The 26584-nt window shown below is 40.3% G+C and overlaps 1 protein-coding gene across 1 annotated transcript in view; it reads right to left on the minus strand.

Moving 5' to 3' along the window:
- LOC122814203 (interleukin-31 receptor subunit alpha-like) overlaps positions 1 to 26584 on the minus strand; it is a 247493-nt gene that overhangs the window by 68120 nt on the left and 152789 nt on the right. The window contains exon 5 of the mRNA XM_044086807.1: positions 12106 to 12207. Within this exon, the coding sequence (XP_043942742.1) occupies positions 12106 to 12207 (102 nt within the window). The remainder of the gene's footprint in view (positions 1 to 12105; positions 12208 to 26584) is intronic.

Raw genomic sequence — 26584 nt, forward strand, 5'->3', positions numbered from 1 at the left:
TAATTATGAATATGGTTGACTATAATAGTAAGATGATGGAACTTTTGTATAGTGATGTCTATCTTGAGGTCTCACGAAATGAGATTAATATAGCATACCATAACATAGACTTAGAATTAGAACAGCTATTACTAAATGGGCAAATTACCCTAGAGACCCATAACTATATGCTTGGAAGCCATCCAAAAATACCCACAATTTTTGGCATACCAAAAGTTCATAAATCTTTAGATAATCCACCATTAAGACCAATTGTGGATGCCAAAGCCTCAAAAACCTATAGTATTGCCAAGTTTGTTGATAATATGACCAAAAACATTCTAGACTCACGTAGCCTTGTGATTAGGGATTCATGGGACTTTCTTACAAAAGTTAAACAGGACATGTTTTTTGATAGTAACATATTAGTCACTATTGACGTTTGTGACTTATTTTCAGTTATTCCACATCAAATTGGCCTTGAATGGTTTTATGACTATCTATGCGCCAATTCAACACTTAATCATAACACCATTCTGACTTTATGAACATGTATGGAAATAATATTAGAGAACAATTTTGTAACCTTTGAAGGACATCTTTTCAAGCAAAAACAGGGTGTTGCAATGGGTGCGTGCTGTGCTCCAATGTTTGCCAACATAGTTTTAGCATAGTGGGAGGATTTGTTTGTTACCAACTCAGAATTTAGGACTTCATGGGTATTGTATGGGCGATACCTAGATGATATAGTCCTGTTCTGGAAAAACAGTGAGGAAGACCTGAAGAGGTTCTTCACTTATATCAATGGTACTACTAGTTTTCTTAAATTTACTATCAACAGCAATGTGGAACTGATTACTTAGATGTTACCATCGAGAAAGACTTTGAACAGAACTGTTTTGTTTCACAGCTATATAGGAAACTTACCTATTCGAATTCACTAATGCATTATACAAGCGCGCATCCATTGCACCAGAAAAAAGCCCTAGTCAAGGGCCAATATGTAAGACTGGCCAGAATGGTGTCTGATTTTGCAGATTTCCTAAGTGAATGTGAAATACTAAAAACATGTTTTGTAAGAGGGGGTACCCTGAAACCTTTGTCACAGATATTTTTAATGAAGTTAAGATTAAAAGAATGAATGGTCATTTTCTTGCACTATTAGGGCAGGTGTCCATCAAAAGTTATAATGACTGTAAACCTTTACATTTTGGACGGGTGCTTACTCTTACTTATACATCCAATTTTTATGACATTAAAAACATTATTTCCAAATAGTGGAAAATATTTGATGTTGACCCTGAATTATCAGGGAAATTTGGTAATCACCCGATAGTGGTTTATAAAAGAGACACTTCCCTGAAGGGATTGTTTGAAAGGCAAAAATCTGGTACCCACACTGGTGGTACTTTTAAGTGTGGGAGGTGTGCTCAATGCCCCTATGTTATGGACAGAGAAAAAATCAAGCTCAAAAATTTTGGATACATTTCCAGTTCACAAAGGATGTACTGCTATAGTAAAGGGGTTGTCTATTTGGCCTTGTGTAGATTCAGTGCAAGTTTTTATGTAGGTAAAACTAAGAATGCCCTAAGGTCAAGGATTTATCAACATTTATATGATATTAAAAATAAAAATGAAAAGAATGCACTATATAAACATTTGGTTAGTGAACCTACTCATTCTTTCCTGTTTTTTATTTTGGAACAGGCGGACTTGGGACCCCGTGGGGGACCCTTGAATGAGTATTTGGAGTTTGTAGAACTCAAATGGCAAATTAGGCTTGATGCAGATCATGCTCCTGGGTTAAATGATAGAATTCCTTTATCTTCTCTATTGACACTAAAATCAATGTTTTTTATTTAGTTATAAATATTGCTTAGGTATGTTTTTAAAATCTTTTATATGTACCTATTATTGTTTCATACTTGGCTCTTATTAAGTAATTGTAGCCTTTTTAAAATGGGGGAAATGATGTCAATGTATTTGTGATTGGGCAAGCTACGTATTTAAACTTGAGTTAATTGCAGTATTTTGTATTCTGAAGAAGTCATCTACCAGACGAAAGCGCTTAATACGCTGTGTATTGCTTTATTTTGGATGAATATTGTTTGTATTATTACTGGACTTTGAGTTTTCTGCTTATAAAGGAATTATCATCTACTAAGCGTCGCTTTTGTCTTGCAACAGCTGCCTATGGAAAATGAGATAGAGCTGACTCACCATAAAAGCTTGGAACTCGGATATCCTTCTTGCAGGGGTCAAAGCAATCAGTAAAATGGGTTTCCCTATTAAGAACTTCAAGTCAGCCAGGGTAGCTGGTTTAAATGGAGCAAGTGTTAGCTTCTCTAATACAAAATTAAGATCCCAAAGAGGAGCCACCAGTTTTCTTGAAGACCTCTTCTGCCAAACCCCTTACAAAAGCATTTTGACATGAGGCTGAATTGAAAGAAGGGGATCTATAGGCAGACATGCTGAAATTGCTGATAAATGAACCCTGAGAGAGTAGTAGTAGTAAGGACCATAGGATAGTAACTCACAGCAATATTGTAAAATAAGTGAAAACTAGCCCTAAGTGAGTACTGGTTATGTTGTTGGTACCAACTGGAACACCTTTACCATTTGCTAATATACAATTTCCTAGAAGCAGGTTTTCTTGCCTAAATTAGTAGCTGCTGCAAGCCCTCAATAAATAGGTGTGTAAAAGAAATTAAGACCCTATCATCCAGGCAGTCCCTTAAATTTGACTGATGTTGGGGTGCATCAAACACCCCTATTCTTTTGTGATTAGATCCAGTCTTTGAAGAAGCTTATGGTAATTGCCCCTGGCCATTTCCAAAAGAAGGAAGAGCTACATTTGCCTGTGCCAGATGGGAGTCACCACACTCATCCTGAGGGATTCCCTTTGAATCTTCAGAAGTGCCATGGATATTAGTAGAAAGGACAGAAAGCATGCAGTATTCCTGCAGAAGGAAAAGAAAAGGCATCTGCCTTCCAATTCTTCTTTCATGGAGTCCTGGAATAGATTCTTGCCAGTTATTGTTCAGAGAGGAAGCAAATAGTTCTACTTGAAGAAATCCCCACAAATGGATAAAATCTTGGAGGATCCCCTAATCTAATTTCCATTCATGAGGGTCTGCCCTGGTCCTGCTCAGCTTGTCTGCCACACAATTTTACTCTTATGGAATGTAGATTGCATATAAAGTGAGATTGTGCTGTGAAGCTATATCCCATGATAAAATGGATAGTGTGCAAAAGGAGTACAACATGGTTCCTCCTTGTTTGTTGATGTATCACATGACTGTGATATTGCCAATAATCACTTGAAGAGGTCCTGGGGACCGAAGAAGGTTCAGACAGTTGAATGCCTTCATCAGGATGACATCTCCTTGATATTTATGTGCTTACATCTGTACTTGGTGTCCCATACCTACTGCACTTTTATCCCTCCTGAAACATCTCCCATACAAAGTCCAAGGCATGTATTGTGACTGACTGCTTTGCAGCAGGAAAGGAGAAAGGGAGACCTGCATTTAAGGACATCGTTTGTCTCCATCAAATGATTTATGTCTGACAAGCCCCAGCACTGAAATTTGAAAATATAAAGGGCATTGGTGCTCAGACCAAAGATATTTCAGATACCACTGTATCTTTCTTACGTGGAGTCTTTCCAGGGGTATCATGAGAATCATAGATGCCATGAGACCAAAAATCCTGAGGTATACCCTCACAATGACTGAGCTGGAGTGGAAAGACTTAGAACTAGATCTAAATAAAGATCTATTTTTCCAGTATTAGAAATGGTCTTAGAACTGTGGGTGTCTAGTTGATGTCCAGAGAACACAATCCTGTGTGGAGTCAAGGCAGACTTTTAAATTATCTCTTGGAATCCCAGCTTGTGTAAGAGATCTCTATTCCAAGAGAGAGACAGAGTACTGACACTTTGAAAATACAAATGGAGAAATGTGGATACCGTATAGCCTGCAATGAGCTATAACTGGAGCTGGACACTACATATGGAGAAATGTGGATACCCTATAGCCTGTAGTGAGCTATAACTAGAGCTGGATGCTTCATGAACAGTTTTAGTGCAGTGAATAATCCTAAGGGTAAGGCAGAGATCTGATAATGTGATCCAGACACACAGAACCTTAAGAAATTTCTGAATTCTGGATGAATAGGAATGTGATATTAAGCATCTTTAAATCTAGTTTTAACAGGAAACTTCAAAGAGGAAGAATAGGTAACAGGGAGTGAAGTGACATAATTTTGAATTTGGGCACTATTGCAAACATGTTAAGGAAAGAAAGAGCCTGAACTGGTCTCCAAGTATTTTCTTTCTTTAGCACTAGGAACATCCTTAAATAAAAACTCTTTCACACCTGGGAAGAGAAATTGCCTCCATGAAAGGAGGAATTTTTTTCAGTGCCATCCGTAACCTTGGTGAATGATTTTCAGAACCCATCTGTCTGAAGCTATCTGTTGCCAAAGAGAAAAATGTAGATTCAGACTTTCTGGAAGAAAAAATAGAATGGGGTAGGAGGGGGGGGGTCACAAGGTCTCTTGAACAGTCATTTAGACTTGTTGGAGTGTTTTGGGAGAATCCATAATTCATATTGGAAGGCCCTTGCCATTTCTTCTTAAACATCCATTTACCTGTATTTTCTTGAGACTGTTTATTCTGCTTTTTGCCAAAACTGGATGAGAAGACAGAAGATACCTTGGAAAATTTGGAAAAGGAGGGCTGAAAAATCTAAGAGATTCCCTAGATCAGCTTGCCCCTTTCATCACACTTTTTGATCACCTCTGCATCACAGTACCAGAGTGGCTATAGCCCTGGAAGAAGTATTAACAGATTCATACGCGCACACACACACACACACACACACACACACACACACACACACACACACACACACACACACACACACACACACACACACACACACACACACACACACACACTGTAAGTCTGTGCAATGGAAAAAACAAAACTATTTAAAGCAGATTTTTCCTCACAAGAAGAAACTGCAGATAAAAACCTTCCTCATACTTCCACAATCAGTCAGAACAAACTTTAACATGCAAGCCCAACAATTCAAAATTCTGAAAATCAAAGTTGCAGAAGTATACACATTTCCATCATGCCTGCCAATAATTTTCCCATTCTTATCAGAAAGTGTAGGACTAGAATTGACTAGGTGCTTAGTAATAGTGGGATCAATTAGAGCTATGTCTGCTGGGTCACGTTTAGAAATAGTGTACAAAAATGTAAAAGACTGAGGAATTTTATGCATCCTATCTGCCTTTTTAGGGGCAGCTGGCTAACTATCAGGAAAATTGCAGGCAATAATATGCAGATGAGGAATGGGTATATGATATGGAAAATCCTCCTGTAATAACCCATAGTATTTTTTGAGGGACTGAGAAACCTCCATGTTCTCCTATAGTAGTAGTAGTCTCAGAGGAAGTGAATCCCTCACAGGGATAATTAGTAACTGAGCTATCCTCTGAGTCTGAATCAGAAATCTGAGGGAAAAAATGAATCTGTCCCTGCATCTTCCTGTTCAGATTCAAAATCTTGAATCTCTTCAGGAAAAGAGGTACCCCAATTTATTTTACCAGAAACTACTTTACAAGAAGGCTCAATAGCCTAAATTAAATCCTGAGCCAGACCCAGTAAATTACTCCTGTTTAAAGAAATTTGAGGAAGAGCAGATATATGCTCAGTGCTTCTTTTTGACAGAAAAATTAGGCCATCCATGTTAACTAATGGCAGAAGCAGCTTTCCCAGGGATGGGTACAACATTTTCACACAACAGGGAAAGCTGCCCTTTTCCCTCTTGCAGGACCAACAAGAGTGGCTTTCCCTTGCCCACTGAGGGGACCCCGACAGTCTTAGAGGATGTGACTAACACTTGGTCCATAGTAGCTGTAGGTGCTACACCAGAGGGATCAAGGGTAAAAGATGAGTGACCTAAGGCACAAGAAATAGCCAAAGCAGAGTCACCTACCCACAGCTGAGGCACATTGCAAGCCTGCTGTTGTGGCAAAAGCTGTTTACTTAATTTTTTTTCTTTTTTTCTATCTGGAAAAAGGACCGACCATGGGGCCTTTAGTCTATGCTATGGCCAAGCTAAACATTGTGCATCTTTCCAAGGGAAGATAGGCAGCAAATCCAAATTAACACAACCAGTCTGCAAAAATTACTTTTTGGACTTTAAAAAACAGTAAATGCCTTTAAAACACCATGTCATCTCTGCAAAAGTAAAATAAACACAATTTCTACATAGAAGCAATGCTTTCAGTTACTTTACACATCTTTTAAAACTGACAGGAAAAACAAGCACACCATTTAAAAGTATGTTACAGTCTCATGACAATCACTTAAAACACAACATTCTTAGCTTTAAATTAATTTTCTGAAGAGGAAAGTGATAAAACAACAACAAAAATAAAAACATGGAATTTTTTTTCCCAGAGGGAACTTATCTGCCCAGCAAAAGAACAACACAAGCTGACAGTCGATCTTTGAAGCATCAGAGGAGAGTACTCTTTTGTAGTGGTAAAAATTTGAAGGGTTGTGGGGCCAAACTTGTCTTTTAGTCAGCTCAGCTTGAGCTGCCTGACAGTTTGGATGTGTGGAAGGTGCCCTGAAGCTTTGGAAGCTGGTTGGCTATTATTTGCTTTGCTTGGCAGGATATACAACTCATATAGCTAAGCTCACTGCAGAGGTGATCAATATGATAAACATATGGATTTTTTTGCTAATTAGCCATAACTAAAACTTTTAAAACTCCAAGAAGAAAAAATTATGATGTAAAACAAAATTCAAAATAAAATAAATTGTAATAAAAGAGTAAAAATAAAAAAAAAATCAATTATCCAAACATTAAATGAATAAATCCTTTGCAAAAATCAAATACAGTCAGATAATTTAATAATAATGCAGTTAAACACTTAAAGATAAATAAGAAAACCTATTTCTCAGCTCCTACCACTAATTAGCTAGAATGGATTCCTTTTCAGTCTGTGAATAGAAAAGGATTTTTTTCTAACTGACCTAAGCCAAGAACTTTTAAAACTCCAAGAAATGAAAACTGTGATGTAAAATAAAATTCAAACTAAACTTTAACTTGAGCAAAAATGAAAAAAAAATGCAAATATCCAACCCTTAAATCAATAATTCCTAAATTCTTAAATGAATTAACTCTTAAACCTGGTTGATTTCTTTGGAACAGTCACCAAGGCCATTGACAAGGGGAAGGTGGTCCACACAGCCTACCTGGACCTCGCAAAAGCCTTAGATACAATACCCCACTCGGGCATTATAGATAAGCTCACCAGCTTAAATATAAACCCCTATGTCACTAGATGGTTTGCAAACTGGCTCAAGGACAGAACCCACATGGTTAGAATTGCTGGAGCCATGTCAGACTCCAAACCAGTTACAAGTGGTGTCCCACAAGGCTCAGTCCTGGGACCTCCCTTGTTCGGTATATATTTCTCGGTGGTACAGGCCAACACGGAAGGACTGTGGCTGACCAAGTTTGCAGATGACTGCAAACTGTGCGCCATAATTGGCTCTCCAGCTGACACAAGCATCCTCCAAAAGGGCCTCATAGAAACAGACAACTGGTGCCAGAACCATGGCCTCAAGCTAAATGCCAAAAAGTGTATAGTCATCCCCTTTGGCAAAAACAAAGTGCCCACAAATTACCACATAGGTGGTAATCCATTAAGTACAGAAGAAGTAATTAGGGACCTGGGGACCCAAGTTGATAGCAATCTCTCATTTGACAACCACATGGCCAAAGTGATTAGAAAAACATTTTATATAGCCCACCTAATCATGAAGGGATTCACATCTAGATCAGGGGAGGTCATCGTGCCTCTTTACTCATCCCTCATTAGGCCCATAATTGAGTATAATGCCCCTTTTGGGATGTACCTTACCAGACACCTGCAGCAACTGGAAAGACCCCAAAAGTACCTCACCAAGAGGATCAAAGGGCTCAAACAGATGCCATATGCTGCCCGGTTAAAGAAACTCCAGCTCTACTCAGTGGCATACCACCTGTTCAGAGGCAATCTGTGCCTGACGTATAAAGCCATGTCCAACCTGGAATTAATGGACATGCTGCACCTCAGAAAATCCAAATCCCATCGAGCTACGCGCTCAAGAGACTTGAACTCCAGCACTGAAATAAATAGGACATGCTGGAGGGACAGATTCATAACCCAGAGGCTCCCTTCACTCTGGAATAAAATCCCAGTCCAGGTTAGGCAGAGTCCCTCATTGACTCTCTTCAAGAGGAATCTTGATGAGTGGATGGGAGATCATAGGTTTACCCCGGGTATCACTTCTGTGTCACTGTTAGACAGAGGCACAGTATACTAACCTCGAAAAAGGGCATAGCAAAATAAATTTAAAATGGGTGGCGAAAGCCAAACACATTCTGGCTAGGCTTATAAATGCCCTAGGGCAGATAGCCTAGTATGAACCTATGAACCTATGAACCTATGAATAATTCCTATGCAAAATCAAATCCAGTGAGATAACAGCAGAGTGAGACAACAGTCTGGTTAAATAAAAATTCTGTATTGTACTTATATTCCTTGGAAACATAACACTACTATCCTTACATTGTCTTTTTGATTTTATTTAACCATTCAGTTCACAAAATGAAATATATTTTTAATTGTTCAGGTTGACAGGCTAAGTATAAATTTGTCAGTCATATTACTAGTGAATTCTTAAGAAAGTCAAGTATCCATATCCCTTGTCCTGAAATTTTTATATTATTGTAAAGCAATAAAAGCATATTGACATTCGTAGGAAGGGTCATAGTCAGGCCAAACTTCAGCATTTTCCGAACAACCAGTTTACAATTAAAGTGTAGTTTCTGGAAGTCTTTACACTAATAAATATGAAAAACTATTGAACCAAATAGTCAGTGCTTTGGAGATTTTAGACAAAAATGGAATAATTATTTTTATATATAAGTAATAGCTTTCCATCTCATTCCAAAAAAATGACATTAGATTTTTTTTATTATTATTTTTTATTTTTAGTAAAAACACTGGTGTTCTGTTGCTTTTGAGGTTAGTAATGCCATCAAAGGATGTTTTATAGATGAATATATGCCAGTAATACAAACAGAAAAAATTGCATGGGGGAGGTTGGCATAATGGTTAAGGTATTTCCCTTACAGACACAAGGTGCACAGTTTGATTCTCACATGGGGTAATTGGCTAGGCTTAAATTGGCCTACAGGGGCAGTTAGCCTAGTACTAATCTATGAACTTATATGAAACATATTAACCTATGAATAAATCTTGGCTAGTGTATTTCTTATTAAGCACAGTCATACAATACTGTCATAGAAAAATACACTTTATCTATATTGGATTACTCCTGTACAGTTCATTAAAAATACATTGCTGTGCACTACTTTTCTCACTACTGTTGAATTGTCAAGTAACACTCTTGGATTTTAAGTGATAATTTAAAAGCAGAAGGCATTTGCTAAGCATTTCAATAGATATATAAATAATGACTCCATTTTTTAACAGTGCCTATAAAACTTTCAATTATGTGTCAAAAAAATTAGGTGAGTAAATCACCCTTTTCATTGCCTGTTTTTTTTCTTTCTTCTTTTCTTCTTTTTTTTGTTTTTGTTTTCTAGTCCCTTGCTCATTTCCAACACATGACAAATGCCTCAAGAATCCTGAAACAACCCCCTTTTGTTTGCTTCCATGAGCACATTCTAGTAGCAATCAATAATCTGTAATTTCATTGAAAGGCGCAATTCTACCTTCTGCTGCAAAGCTTCTCGGCATCTTCCAAGCCCTTTATTTTGATATGGGGCTAATATATGCCATAACTCATATGCTAATATAGCAATAACCCACGCCTGGATGTGGGTAATGCTGGATTTACCCACGGTTGGTGTGGTTTGGTCACGAGGGTGAAGCCCGAGTGGACAAACAAAGCCAACCGTGGTTAAATCCAGCATTACCCACACTCAAGTGGGTTATTGCTATTATACAATGACATTATTTAAGAAAAAAAATAATTACTTTTCTTAAATAATGGCATTGTATAATGCCTTCTTGCTACCCTTCCGCAGCTGTTTGGTATTCTACGGCAGTTCTGATGTACTCCGCATGCGTTTGACACAGTACATCAGAGCTGTGGACAAAAGCAACAGAGAAAGCAAGATCTCCGTTGCTTCTTGCAAAATGTTTTGCTATGTTAAATGGGTTTAACATAGTGAGACAGCTTTAAAAAAAGCAACGGAGAATCTCCGTTGCTTTTTTTAAAGCTGTCTCGCTATGATAAACCCATTTAACATAGCGAGACAGTTTTGAAAAAAGCAACGGAGAAAGCAAGATCTCTGTTGCTTTTTACAAACTGTCTCGCTATGTTAAAGGAGTTTAACATAGCGAGACAGCTTTAAAAAAGCAACAGAGAATCTCTGTTGCTTTTTTTAAAGCTGTCTCGCTATGTTAAACCCATTTAACATAGCGAGACAGTTTTGAAAAAAGCAATGGAGAAAGCAAGATCTCAGTTGCTTTTTTCAAAACTGTCTCGCTATGTTAAATGGGTTTAACATAGCGAGACAGCTTTAAAAAAAGCAACACTGATTCTCCATTGCTTTTAAAGCTGTCTCGCTATGTTAAACTCCTTTAACATAGCGAGACAGTGTGAAGCAACGGAGATCTTGCGTTCTCCATTGCTGTTAAAAAAAGAGTTATAGTAATGGAAAAAGTCCGGGCGACCGGACCTTTTTCCATTACTATAACTCTGATTTACAAAGTGCACGCTGACCAATCAACGTGCACATTTTTGAATATTAATCGGGAGTCGTTGTATAAATATAAATTTGTAATTATGGCAATAAATGATTCTACAGCTATGGTAATCAGTGCCTCAATGGTTGTAAATGACTTAAGTTTTCCTCTAGTTTCTAAGTCTGTTACATACCCTGTATAAACATTCCACGGCTCTTTTTAGGTAGTTTTGCAATTTTGACTTGTTTGCTTGTTTTATTTAATTTTTATTTATTTATTTTTTTGAGGCATGTCCTTGATGCTTTACCAGCTCTGACTGTACATTAACAGCCATCTCAAACTACAATCTCTATATTTATGGGCCTACCTAAAATACTAGATTGGGTAACAGCAATACTATGCTCCTCTGCATTTATATATCATCATGGTCTCAGGCCTAAGTTATAAGCTGCAAATTCAAAGCATATGAGTGGTTCTTTGATGATCATACCTACTTAATTTTCCACTTCTGTATTTCAGTGCTTTGCAGATGGTAGCAATAGCACAGCTCTACTGAGACCTGTGGGTTTAGCAAATCTGCAGCTGCACCAATTTTAGCAAATTTAAATAAACAGAATGTCATTTGGTTGCTACAAGCAGCACCACAATGGTTATGTCTCACAGGAACAAGACAGAGGTAATGAAACACTCAGTCTGCCATTATGTTGTTGAACCTTGGCACCTCCTGAACATACCGAGCCAAGCTGGCACCAGAGGACAAACAATTCCATCCATCCTCAACCCCTTTTTCCCATTTCACTTCAACAGTGGCAATCACCTAGAGCTAAGGTTTATACCACTGGGTGGCTAGCCCTGATGCAGTAGACTTCAACATCATGCTCTCACACGTATGGCCAATTTAGAGTGTCTAATTCACCTTGTCTTTTGAATGTGGCAGAAAACCAGAACACCCACAAGGGAACCATGCAAATTCAGCATAGAAGACACCCTAGCCAAGAAACAAACTGATGAACCTCTTGCTGTGAGGCAACAACACTATCCACTGCATACTGTGGAGAAGGCAAGCAATTGCCATACTAATATTCCATATATATGAAACCACCCTCAGATTAACTTTTATTACATCATAAATGTTTACAAATGTTGCTAACATCACTGATAAAGCTACTTTCTTAGTAATGGAATAGAACATCTTTCCCTAGCCCCTGGAAACTTCATTGTGCATCCCAGTGCATGTGACTTTCTGCAAAACATATTTATATGAAATGCAATTATATCTGACCTGCAATCTAAAGCAATAAGTTACAGAAAGTAATTTATTATGATACATACCCATTTCCACTGAATAAATCTGGGAAGACACTGGATTGCTCACACCATCACTATAAACAGCATACAATGAAATATTGTACCTCACTCCTTCCTTGATGTTTTCTGAAAACAGAATTAAAAATTAAATACAAACAATATCTGCTTTTACTCAGTGCTCCTTAAAAGGACTGTACTGCATGATGAAACAGTACTTAAAGTAGCAACTTCCGAAAGCAAAAGACTAAAATAACAATTTTTATTTAATTTTAATTAAAAGTAAGTGTAACTACTGACAAACAAGTATCAGTTGCCTCTCCATGGCCTGTGCCCTAATTCATAGCTGTTAACTATTTTCAAGTATTTGTAAAGATGTAGCAACACAGTTCTATGGGAGAAACAAAAACATGAAAGCTGCTAGTAACAAAAAATGTGCAAGGCAGTTTAAACGAAGTAGAAAGAGAAATCATAATAAGAGTATTGTCAGGATTTAATATACTCCATGTAGGCACAGTGTAGAGCCTGCATGGAATGTTACTTTGTCCATGTACACGGGGTTCCCCCTCAGCAGTGGCCCATGCATATTAAAGATGGTGCATTGCTGAGGGAGAGCTGAGGAACATGGTTATTGAATCAGTGTAGGGAGTGTAGTGCTAACTGAATCCACAGATGAGTATTACACTCCCTGCACTGCCCAACTGAATTATTTTAAAGTTATTTTTTTAAAGCATGTTTGCACAATGCAGAGTGCAACAATGCTAAGTGGTGCCGAGACACCTGCCAGACATCTAAAAATAGAAACCAGATGCATTTAATTATTTATTTAAATGTGATGTAGCTGAGCGGGTTTGCGTGGCATGGCATGATGCTCAGTAATGCTTATTAGGTAGCTCAGAAGTATATGTAAAAGTTTCTGAGAAGTCCACATAACCATGTAGCTAAATGTGTAGAGTTATGGCCTCATGTGCAGTAGGTCTAGGGTTTGAATACATGGAAGGAAAAATAAGCATTCATTTTTGAAATACAAATTATGGCAATTATTATAAATTATGGTGCACTGTGCTCCACTAGGACCTGCTAAGACCTGCAAAGCACTGCATAAACACGGCTGAAAATGTTTATGAACTGCTCAGATCTGCTTGGCTGGTTTGCACACTGCTAAGCACTGTTAAGCATATGGATCTGCGGGTTTTCACACTGCTTGGCTCAGCTGCACTGGTTTGAGAGCTGCTAAGCAATGCAGAGCTTTATTAAATGTTGCCCAATGATATGTAAGGGTGGGAAATCAGCCTATATTAAGCCCAATAGGCTGGAATATAGCAGAATCCACTGGAGTTATATTTCTGAAGGGCATTATGGCAGGTGTTGGTGAGGTTTGCGCTTTTGGGTGCAGCATTGAGGGATTCTGGAGTCCAGGGTCATGGTTGGACTCCTAGTAAAAAAAAACATGGTGACTAGATGCTGCAGGGAGGTTTCCAGGGCTTGGAGTGTAAGGCAGAGACCTGGGACCAGCTATCAAGGGAACTCATCAGTGTTACTGGTATTCTCTGCACAGGTGAACAGTGTCATCACCACCATATTGACCTGAAAAGACAAAAGGGGGATCTCTTGGACACTTGGGTCCAAGAAGCTTGGGCAGGGAATGCTCCACAAGTATGTAAGTAATTTTACCTCTGTTTCACCAATATCTAATCTGAATGTCTGCTAAACTGGTATGCATAATGGTGTGCTTCTCTCCCAACAGCTGCAGAGGAGAGGGCTCACAACATTGAGGTGCATGCCAGGTTGCTCTGTGAGTGTGGTGAGTATGGATATATTATGTTAACCATTGTGAAATAAGCATGAAAGAGTAAAGCATTAACTGCAATAAAGTATATACAGTAAAATTTGCATTACAATAAATGTGGACCTAGAGCTGTAGTGCAATAAATGAATAACGCCAACTGTAGTGCAATAAAAACATGAAACAATACCATTAACTGCATTAGGGTATAGACAATAAAGTATGTAGTGCAATAACTGTGGACGTAGAGCTGTATTGCAACACCTGAATAATGACAACTGTTGTGCAATAAAAACTCGAAACAATACCAGAAACTGCATTACAGTATATACAATAAAGTCTGGAGTGCAATAAGTGTGGAATTAGAGCAGTTTTTCAAGAAATTAATAATGCCAACTGTTATGATATAACACATGAATCAATACCAATAACACCAAGGTAAACTGTGTACATCAGGATTGTCTTGTTTTAATCATTGCAGTACAGCTGTATGCATTTAGGCTGTCAAGTATAACATGTAATAGATGTAGAATGCAAATATAATGGCTGCCAAATGTATTGCTTAACACATATAGTACTGTTCAAGGCTGTTTCTAGGCCAATATTGTTCACATAATGCTCTGTCATCCAGAAACAGCAGGTTAGCAAGGTATATGGGTGAGGTAGCCCCTCCATGATCTGATATTGTTTGTTGACCACAGATATTTCAACCCACTAATAATATATTGTGTACACCTGCATTCTCTTTACTAATGTATAGATTACCTACTTTCTTTGTCATGCTTGTATTTCATGCATGTGTGTTCTACTGTCACTGCAGTCTAGTATAAAACTGTAGTACTACTACTAGGTCATATTTTGGTTCCAGGTGAGCTCTAGGCAAATATCAGTCAATTAGCAATCAGCATTGACTCAATAGTTCAGTTTGTTAAATGCTCTGAATGTAGTACATTTTGCCACACACACAGACCAGGGTTTGAATCCAGTGCTATGTAGCACTAAATATTACAGTATCAGTTATGTAATGTTTACAGATTCTCTCTCCATAGGAACTACGAGTAAATGGATGAGGTAGCTCATATTACACGTAAATAATCATTTGTTTAGATGTCACAGACTGTTAAAATCATTAGCAAGAATGTGAAAATACAGCATAAATTAAATGAAATAAATATAATCATAATAAAATAAAATGAAATAAATAAAATGTGTAATATTGGTATGGCTGTATGCCTGGAGTGTCTGTTAAAAGTTGTTGCAGCCAATTCATATATTCCATGCAGAAGTCCTCTGCAGTCACTGCTATTGGGTTCTATCCCCATGCCTGCCAAGCAAGGTATGATAGTTGTTTATTTTCTGTGCTGTACACATACATGTCTCTCAAGTGTCACACTGTGACATAATGTAATTAGTAGTGTGTAATCCATCTGTCACAGGATTGTCATTGACATGATTACCTAAATTGCAAAGTATCACTACATCAGCCCACAGTACACTTTGGTAGTTATACAGGTCCACCTGATGTACAAGTGTTCTGTGTAGTTGTGTGCACACAGTTATTACTGCATGGCCCACACTGTCCCATGCAAAAAGCTTGAGAGGTATGTACATGCTACAGCAGCTATAGGGGACTTGTACACATAAAGAAAGGACAGACCCATAAAGTAGATAGTAGTACTGTTGTCAAATAAATAGCCTATAATGGTACTAATGGACTGTTTTTCTTTCTCTCCCCACCCCTTATCTTCATTTATTTATTATTGTTAGCCATTGTTTATGGTTTACTATTAGCACAGGTTGTTAAATTAACTGTATTTGGGGGCATGTGTTTTATTATTGTTATGTATTATAATGGTTGTATATTAACAAATCTTGTTGAATTACCTATTTTGTTGGCCTTATACTGTAACTGTTACTGGCATGCTATTAACATACTGACTGTTCTGTCATTTATTATTGTATCTCACATAATATGCATTGATTTGTAATTGGGTTATTTCTACTGTTCTGGCATGCTGTTATTACTAACACAGTTTTGTTCATAAATAACCTATACTTATTGCTATACCTCCATCACCACAGCACATCAGGGTAGGCCCATTCCCATTCATCCACCTACCTTGCCTCAACTGGCCATGGCACTGGGTCCTAGCACATCTGGGACCCAGGCCAGTGGTACCCCCTCTGTTTCCTTGCACCACCTGTGGCGTTGGGTGGAACTGCTTCAGGGGATGGGGCATAGCCTCCCCCTGGGAGCAGTGGTGGAGGGGGTGCAGTCACCCAAAGGCAAGTGCCAGTCATGTTGCACAGGATCTTTCAGTGAACCTATGAGCCTGACCTGCACCAGACTGAGGGCACACTGGTCAAGCTGGTGGGGCAGGCTGGCCCTGGTGGCTCAGCCTCCAATACAGCCACCTTCAAAGCACTGAAGGAGCAGTGTCGACAGTCCCATGGGTGGGGAACATGAGTCATGCTGCTGGCATTTGGAGGCACATGCATCTCAGAGTCCACAACACCCACCACATCCAAACTGTTCACCCTCTCATGTGTCACACACACCACCCCTGTCTGCTGTCTTGTCTATCTTGTCTGTCTGCAAATGCATCCTCTCCTACCCAACATATCTCCATATCTCCCCACACATACCTATGTCCCTTTCCCAACATTCCACTCTCTACTTATTAAAAAATAAAAAAAAAAAGACACCTGTCCCACAAAAAATATTGCCTTACATAGCTCTCCATTTCACACATGTGTACACTGGACACAGCTAATTTGGCCCAATTGGCTTGACAACACATTTATGTTGTCCTCGACCCTTTCTCTGTGGTTTGAGAGTCCAAATTAATCTACAAAATCTGTCAAAATGCACAGCTGTTGCTATGCAAGAAAGTGATAGCTATGGTTCTTTTCTACACCCTTCCTATGCTTTTCTCCTACTTGTCCCTATTTTACCACTTTCTTTTTATCCCATTCTTCTTTTCTTTATATATTTTTAGCTCAGGTTTGCACAGATTTGCTCAGCGTGGCACACCACACTGCTTCACTTAGCTGAGCTTACATGAGCTTTAATGTGCTTTAATAATTATATGTGTTTATTACAGTGTTAGTCACATGTAGAAACTAAACACCTCTGCCAAGTCTCAAGCCTGGACACATCTCAACTATAGCACACTGCATTAACCCACCATGCTACACAGGTCTTAGGGTAAACAGATGTATCCAGAAAAACATAGTGATTGCTACCTACAGTCATTAAGCATGTAACTGAAATAAAAAAAAGTAATTGGTAAAATAGGAGTGTACCTTGGACCCTGGTTCAATAATACACCAGTAGACAGCCAAATACATAATAATGGATGTAAGTGAGGCCTGTGATAGCAGGTATATGTGCCCTTTTATCAGCAACTTGTGGAAAGACTCCTGCTATGGCAGCAATGGTAAAGTACATGTACAACTGGGACCCTGGTGCAGAAATGTTTCACACAGCCTGCATATGTGCATATACAGTATATCTTACAAATACAAATACATGTGCAGTGACTCAGTAGCTCATTGTGTTAAATGCTTGCTTACAGTACATTTTGCCACACACAGTCCAGGGTTCAAATCCAGTTTTGTGTTGCAGTTCAGCTACATTATTGTGACGACAATGACCGACTCATGCATTCATAATCCACGCATGTTACTGCTAATTAATGAACTGCTACCCAGTTTTGCAAGTCAAAGACCTACAGGCAGGGACACACTGCACATATCTGTATAGCCTAACTATATGTTGCCTACTACTCTGGTATTGGTACTGTTGCATAACAGGCATTACTTAATCACATGCCTGATTTGGACTGTAAAGGGTACCCTTGCGCTAGCACTGCTGTAATGACAGGGCTGACATAGCTACCACACAGAAACATAGAGCTCACTGTCATCCAAAGTGTTCATAACACCCCATGTGTTCTAGCCTGCATCAGGGACACCCTGGATTGGTTCACTGATTCAGTGGATAGATGGTGGGCTGAGACAGTGTCTGTCTTGGACTGTACATTGTCTAAGCTGGAACATCTGATTGAAGTTGGGCATTGGACACATGAACGTAGGTCAGCAACACCATCTGCTGAGAGTCCATGTGGCCATGCACAGTCACATTCCTGTAGTGGCAGTACCTCCAGCACTACAGAGGAAAATGTTTTGTCCACACCACAATGTGGCAGACAATTGGTACGTGGTCCTGGGCAGTCCCCCAGCAAACAGCAGTCACTGTCAGGTACTAGCACCGTATCTGACCTTGGGCATGGTGGTGCCAGTGCTACTCCTGGCAGAGCCAGTTCCCATGTTTGTGGCTGAAGACAGTGATCATCCACTCTACCATGTACAGTCCACAGCTGACCACCATACATACGTGTAGGGCTAGAACTAGGCTTGACTGTGTACATGCACACACTCAAACACCACTGTCACATGCAGGTCACCTACAGACATACACAGCACCTCTCCATGGCCCAACTAACCTGCACCCCTTCATAGGTTCATAGGTTCATAGGTAGATACTAGGCTATCTGCCCTAAGGCATTTATAAGCCTAGCCAGAGTGTATTTGGCTTCCGCCTCCCTATTAGATTAGCCTACTGTGCCTCTGTAAAGTAGGTCACAGAAGGTACCCTTTTAAGATTAGTTTACTGTGCCTCTGTCTAGCAGGGACACAGAAGAGATCCCAGGGGTGAATTTGCGATTTCCCATCCACGCTTCCAGATTTCGCTTGAAGAGGGTCAGCGAGGGGCTATGTCTAACATGAATTGGGATTCTATTCCAGAGTGAGGGGAGCCTCTGGGAAATGAATCTGTCCCTCCAGCATGTCCTATTTATTTTTGTGCTGAGTTTAGGTCCCTGGAGCGTGTAGCTCTAAGGGACTTGGATTTTTTGAGGTGGAGCATGTCCATTAATTCTGGGTTTGACATGGCTTTGTACGTCAGGCATAGATTGCCTCTGAGTAAGCGGTAAGCAACTGAGTAGAGCTGGAGATTCTTTAGTCGAGCTGCGTAGGACATCTGTTTATAGCCCATGATCCTCTTGGTGAGGTACTTTTGGGGTCTCTCCAGTTGCTGCAGGTGTCGGGTAAGATACATCCCAAAAGGGGCATTGTATTCAATTATGGGCCTGATTAGTGATGAGTAGAGGGGCACAATGACCTCTCTTGATCTAGATGCGAACCCTTTTGTGATAAGGTGGGCTATATAGAAGGTCTTTCTAACCACTTTGGCAACGTGATTATCAAAGGAGAGATTACTATCTACGTTGGTCCCCAAATCTCTAATTACTTCTTCCGTACTTAATGGATTACCACCTATGTGGTAATTTGTAGGCACCTTGTTTTTCCCCAAAGGGGATGACTATGCACTTTTTAGCATTTAGCTTGAGGCCGTGGCTCTGGCACCAAGCATCTGTCTCTGTGAGACCCTTTTGGAGGATGCTTGTGTCAGCTGGAGATTCAATTATGGCCCCCAGTTTGCAGTCATCTGCGAACTTTGTCAGCCATAATCCCCCCGTGTTAGCCTGAACCTCAGAGAAGTATATACCGAACAAGAGAGGTCCCAGAACTGAGCCCTGTGGGACGTCACTTGTAACTGATTTGGATTCGGACATGGCACCTGCGATTCTGACCATGTGGGTTCTATCTCTGAGCCAGTTTGCAACCTATCTTGTGATATAGGGGTTGATATTTAAGCTGGTATGCTTATTTATGATGCCCAAGTGGGGTATTGTGTCGAAGGCTTTTGCGAGGTCCAGGTAGGCTGTGTGGACTACCTTGCCCTCATCTATGGCTTTGGTAATTGTTTCAAAGAAATCAACTAGGTTTAAGAGGCAAGATCTGCCCTTAACAAAGCTGAATTGGGTAGGGTCCAGTGTCTGGAGGCTCCCAATGTCTTTGTTTATGAGTTCCAAGATAATACGCTCCATAGCTTTACAGACCAGACTAGTCAGGCTTATGGGGCAATAGTTCATGGGGTCCATTGTGGCACCACTTTTGTGGAGTGGGACCACTGTAGCTGTACGCCATTCTTTGGGTACATATCCTGTAGTAAGGCTAAGTTTGAACAGTGACTTAATGTGAGGGTTCAGTTCTTCTTGGAGCTCGTGTAAGACACAGCCTGGGACACCGTCCGGTCCCATAGATGCTGTGTTTTTTTGCTTTGGAGAGGGCAGCTTTCACCTGTGCATCTGTGATGTCAGGGAGGTTACATTCAATTGGGATAGGCATTTGCTCCTTTGGGGGGAAGGTGGGGAGAAGTTTGCACTGAATCAGTCTGCCAGGATGTTGGCTATGTCTGTAGGTTCGGTATATTTTGTACCATTATGCAACAATTCAGAGCATATCTGGGAGTTTCCACCCATGTTCCTGACATAACTAAAGAAGGCCTTGTGATTATCTTTAGTGTCTAGGGCAATTTTTCTTTCGAAACTGGCCTTTGATGATTTTATGAGGGATCGAAGTTTCTTGCTAATACTGATCAGAGATGCCTTCCCTTTTTGGGATTTTGCTCTGTCATGTAGTAGCTTCCTCCTTCTGTTGTATAGCTTATTTATGGCCGGGGTCCACCAGACCGGTCTCCTGTTTTGGAGGAGTGAGTCTTGGTTTTATTTGGGATAGCACGATCCATGCATTCCTGCAGGTGCTCATAGAATGCATTTGTAAAGGATTCTGTGGATTGGGCTGTATTATCCTCTGGCCCGGGGGCTTTGAAGGATTCCACCTCAGTCTTGAGAAGTGCAAAGTTGGCTTTTGAGAAATTCTTTACAGTGATTTCCTTGGCTGGGGGTGGGGACGGGATATGGATTTCCAGGGAAATTTGTTTATGGTCTGATCTTACCAATGAGGGGTTTACCTCTGGTGTGGAACATAGAGTCCCCATGTTGGTGATGACCAGGTCCAGTATGTTGTTCCCTCTTGTGGGAGTGGTGACCAGTTGTTCCATCGCGTTAGAGTTTATAAATTCAAGGAACCGTTGGGCGAGGGTGTTTGGGCTTGAGTAGTTTTCCCAGTCAATGTTTGGGTAGTTGAAGTCACCCAATAACATAGTGTTTGGAGAGACCTTCATATTCTCCAGTGTTCTCAGGAATGTCAAGTGGGGTTCCTGTAATAGGGAGGGTGTTCTGTAGCAGGTTACAAACTGAAAGGCAGTTTTGCCCGCTGTTACTTGCACATGGATGGTTTCTGATGCTTCGTGCAGTGCCACTAACCTGGAGGTGTAGGTATCTTTGATGAATATAGATTCTCCCCCTCCTTTTGTGCTTCGGTCCGAGTTTTGGGGCCGAAACGCATGGCATGAGTTATAACCTGGTAGTACTGGTGTGCTCTCAGGAGCCTTGAACCAGGTTTCTGTTACTGCACAGACATCGATTTTCTCCATACTGAGGAGAGCCTTGAGTGCATGCATCTTGAGGTTTAGACTTCTGGCATTGAGTAGCATTTCCTTTAGTTTTTTTATCCTTGGGTTGTCTATGGAGGTGGGTTTGTCCTTTGAGCCTTGCCTAAAACAGGCACTATGGGGGTGGCAAGAGCCTTGGCCAGTAAACGAAAGCCTAAGGGTGACAGGTGCAAGCCGTCCCTAGCGAAGCAACGTGGCTTGTCGAGCATGTCATCCCGTGCTGACAGACACTGGATCCCCTTTGAATGACACCAATACTTTAGCCAATTGTTGAAACTGATCATTTTGTCTTTATACTGTGGCAACATTCTTGGTGAGGGCAAGCTGCTACTCAAGGTCAGGGTCATACCAGCCTGGGCTACATGGTCAGAGAGCTCCTCTATGTCTCTTTTCATGTAGTCCAGGGAGGTACGTCTCAGGTCATTCACACCAGCATGGACAATGACGGAGTCATACTTGTACTTGCTTTGAAGTGACCTGAGTGCTTGCGTATTGTGGCGGATCCTGGCACCCGACAGGCAGCTTACAGTGACCTTCTCCTTTTTCAGTCCTGTGAGTAGAACGTCAGTGTGCCGGACAATAGAGTCCCCTATAACAAGTGTATTTGGTGTGTTGTTTGGCCTTAAGGGCTGTGACTGTGAGGCACACTGATTTTGTGAGATATGTGATTCATGGGTATTGTTGAGGGGTGGCTGTTGCTTGGATATTTGCTTAGGAGGTCCTTGCTGTTTAGGCAGATTTTTATTTAGAGCCTCCGAGTATGTTTTTGTGTGTTTATGTGCTGGGTATGCAGATACAATAGGTCTGGGTGAGACTGGATTTGTGGTGTGGGTGGTTACCTTTTCCTCCTGACTGACTGTGCCAGTCTTGGGTTGAGAGAGCTCTGCCTCCAGTTTGGCTGTGTAACTGCATCTCTCACATGTATTAGAGTTTGTTGGAAGGAGGAGAGGGTTGTCTGTGTACATAAGGCAATTGTAACATTGCCTCAAAATTCCCAGATTCAACAGCTGGACTAGAGAGTAACCTTGAAACTGACCCTTGGACATACCAGATTAGTATAGGGAACTGTTTTTTTACTGATCAGATTAGGGAAGGGAACTGATTTTTCACTTGATCAGGAAGGACCAATCGGGAGCCTAATACTTATGAGAAGTCAAGGAGGGTGTAGGGCTTTAGTTAGTTAGTGTTTCCTTATAAGAGCTGAGCAAGTGCAGGGCTTTAGAAAGAGAATAGAGTGATTACTTTGAGAGTTTGAACAGTTCTAAGGTTAAAAGTGAAGAGCAGACTTTGTGGAGCCTGGAATAGTTTAAACCTATTTAGGCGCTGCTGCCCGACGCTGCTCAGTGAGAAAAAACGTGCAAAAAGAGAGTTGTAGGGTTTTAAGAGAGAGAGATCAAGGAGTTTAGAATTGACCCAAAATGGCCAATAAAACTACAGCTTCTAAGTAGTAACCACTCCTCCAGGGACAGGCAGGCTGTTTAGTGTTAACCACTCCCACTGGTGAACACAGAGACTTCCCTTTAGCCCAAGCAAGCACTGGCCTTCTAGAAACTTCCAAACAGTTCAGAACAACAAATCTGTAACTGAACTTTCTTAACTTTCAGAAAGTGGGAAAAAAGCAAGATTTTTTTTTTCTTTTTGTTGTAGTTAAGGTAGCAGAGATACACAAGCAGCAAAATAATCACAACAGTGCAATAAATGACCCCACACTTGAGTGCTAGGCCAAAATCAGGTAAAATGCAGTTTTAGAGAAAAAAACGATTTTAAATTAAGTGCAAAACAGGAAATGCAGTAAACAGGCTCTAGATGTGTTCCAAGTACTGTTATTGTTACAGATATAAACTTTAGCAAGCCGGAAAATGCCAAAAAATAGGCGGCAAAGCAGTAAAACTTAACAAAAAATCAGAAGAAAATACTTAAAATCACAAAAGTGGCTCCTTTTCTTTTCTCAGCGTTTTCTCCCCGTGGTAGGTGCTTCAGCAACAACTAGCAAGCCTGAAAAGACACCAAAACCATGAGGCAGCTGGGTTTTAAGAGAGACAGATCAAGGAGTTTAGAATTGACCCAAAATGGCCAATAAAACTACAGCTTCTAGGTAGTAACCACTCCTCCAGGGACAGGCAGGCTGTTCAGTGTTAAATACTCCCACTGGTGAACACAGAGACTTCCCTTTAGCCCAAGCAAGCACTGGCCTTCTAGAAACTTCCAAACAGTTCAGAACAGCAAATCTCTAACTGAACTTCTTTAACTTTCAGAAAGTGGGGAAAAAAGCAAGATTTTTTTGGTTTTTTTTCTTTTTGTTGTAGTTTAAAGGTAGTGCTGTCAACTGTGTGGCACAGCCTAGGCCTCCAGCACCCCCACACCGCACCGTGTGCACATCATGATACCTGTGCCACATCCTTGTCATCCATGCCATGGATGCAGGGAAATGCAACTATGTGTCTGATGCACAGGGTGACTTTATTATTTGACATGTACTAGTGTAGTGCTGTATTGTTTTGCCATGGCACTTGTTATGGCTCACAACTGGTAGTGTATGCTCACATGTGGCATGACTATGCATCAAACATTGCATATCTTATGTTACATGATGTTGAACTGGCAGCAGTGTTACAGGATGACAGGTGTGTCATGGACTTGTGTATGTTTTGGCTGCAGGGCTCTAGGAACATAAATCATGGACATATAGTGTCAACACAGTGGCACAGAACAATGTTGGCAGTCAGCATACTCATGCATTCATACTTTGTGTTAAGGTCTGCTACCCTTGCTACATGTCACCTGGGTTTTCTGAACCTACAAATCAACAAGGTGTGGTGATGGAGTTGACACATGTATGAATATCCTGTGTCTGGGTCAGACAGATGGTGGACATCAGTTATATTATAATGATGATTTAGGGCCAGCTGCTAGTCACAGCACCATAAAATGCATAAACATTGCACAGACATAGGCCATATGGCATGTCTATAGTGCTGCAAGGGAATATTTACACACACACTATAGCTGGGAGTATTTATTGCATGCACCACAGGTTATATAGGTTTATAGCTTCATAGGTTGGTACTAGGCTATCGGCCCTAAGGCCTATGCAAGCCTAGCCATAACAATTCCCTGGATATTTCTTCCCACAATATTTACTTCTCTGGGCCCCTGTCTAGCTGGGTGACTGACATGATCCCTGGGGTGAATTTCCTGTCTCCCATACAATCATCAAGGTTCCTTTTGAAGAGGGCCAATGAGGTGCTCTGCTTGACATATATGGGCAGTCTATTCCAGAGTATGGGGAGTCTTTGGGTCAGGAACCTATCCCTCCAGCATGTTTTGTTCATTGTGATGATAAAGTTTAGATCCCTGGAGCGTGTGGCTCTGAGGGATTGGGATTTCTTTAAGTGGAGCATGTCCAACAGCTCAGGGTTTGACATGGCCTTGTATGTTAAGCAGAGATCACCTCTGAGTAGACGATATGCCACAGAGTATAGCTGGAGTTTTTTTAGACGGTCAGCATATGGCATCTGCTTTAGGTCTGTGATTTTTTTAGTATGGTATTTCTGTGGCCTTTCCAGCTGTTGCAGATGTCTTGTGAGGTACATACCAAACGGGGCATTATACTCTATAATGGGTCTAATGAGGGATGAGTACAGTGGGACAATGACCTCCTTTTTTCTGGATGAAAAGCCCTTAGTGATGAGGTGTACCACATAGAAGGATTTCCTGACTGTTGTGGCGATGTATATGTGTTGTATATGTGAATGCAGGCACAGTACTTGTGGAGTATACAAAGTTGCCTTGTGTTAGACAGCATGTTTGGCTTGCAGAGTGATATTGTTCGATACTGTTTTTGTATTTAGTGTCCTAGGAGTGATATACCTGTTAATAGTCCTGTTATGTGTGTACAGTTACCAGTATGGCCATATGTGGCAGGCTGCAGTTAGATAGATAAACATATGGCCAGGGACAATATGGCTTGTCCAAAGCATGCGTTGCAACCATTGTACAACACTGCTCAACTGTGTTTGTCTACAAGGTGACATTCCTCAGGCACAGGGGTCTGTGGTTGAGTGGATTATGTACTGTGGAAGCCTAGGTCTGTCCCATCAGACAACTGTGTGATGTGTAAGTAAGTGCAGATAACCCCAGCATTCAGCGTTTGTGGGGACATTCATACATCCCCACACATTTTATTTATATATATATATATTTATATATATATATATATATATATATATATATATATATATATATATATACATATATATATATATTTATATAAATGTGTATAACAGGTATTTCTCCTTACCTGTTTCTGTGTGTGTACCTTATATAAATGTGTTATGTAGATATATGTGGAGAGTCTGTGTACCATTGTACTTTACATAGATATATATATATATATATATATATATACATATATATATATATATATATATATATATATATATACATAAACATATATGTTATCATATACATGTATGTACCACATACTGATAGATATAATAATCATGTGTGAGGAGGATAGAGATGGGCAGATATGTATATGTAGCTGTCTGTATATACAGACATATTTTGACATTGCAGGTCCTTGTAAGGAAGAGGCAACAGACTTGTTCTCAGGTTAGCTAAGCTACAGGAGCATGCCCAGTGTGACTGTCAGTACTTACAAGGGGACTCTAAGCCAGAGCTACCTGTACTCTGGTCAGTGATTTTGTGTGTTGCAGACATTGGCTGCTGCACCTGTTTACACAGTACAGCACTTCCCTGCATTTGTTCAAGGCATTCTCAGGCTGTTTGCTTTAGTTAATATGTGGCTCATACCTCTCAAATGTACAGATTTTCGAAAAGTGTCCAGATTTTTTGCCTCATAGTTTTGGTCCGTTTTTCATAAAAGTGTGTTACAGACTTTTGAGTTTCAGACTCCATACCCATCAGGAAATTCACGGTAATGCAAGACCTGTTATTGTATCAACTTTCTAAGTTTGTAAGAGCAATATTTATACACTGTCCTTATTTTGCAGCCTTTATCCCACTTTTATTTATGGCTTTGTCCAGATTTCCTACTCTAAGATGATGTGACTGGGGTACATGATGTAACACCACACACAGGGTGACAGTCTGCATACCTCTCCCTGTACATGTTTTTGCAGAATGTCCAGCACTTTGCCCCATATGTCTGATCTGTTCCTCATACATTTGTGGTTTTCTGGTAAAATAATGTAAATTGCAGTCACTGAATTGTTTTAACTACTAACACATTTAAGTGATGTCCTTTACATCCTGCAACTAATCTGCCCTGTTGC

This window comes from Protopterus annectens, chromosome 10.part0 (assembly GCF_019279795.1).
Source record: "Protopterus annectens isolate FY-2018-M chromosome 10.part0, PAN1.0, whole genome shotgun sequence".
In the NCBI taxonomy this organism is placed as follows: domain Eukaryota; kingdom Metazoa; phylum Chordata; order Ceratodontiformes; family Protopteridae; genus Protopterus; species Protopterus annectens.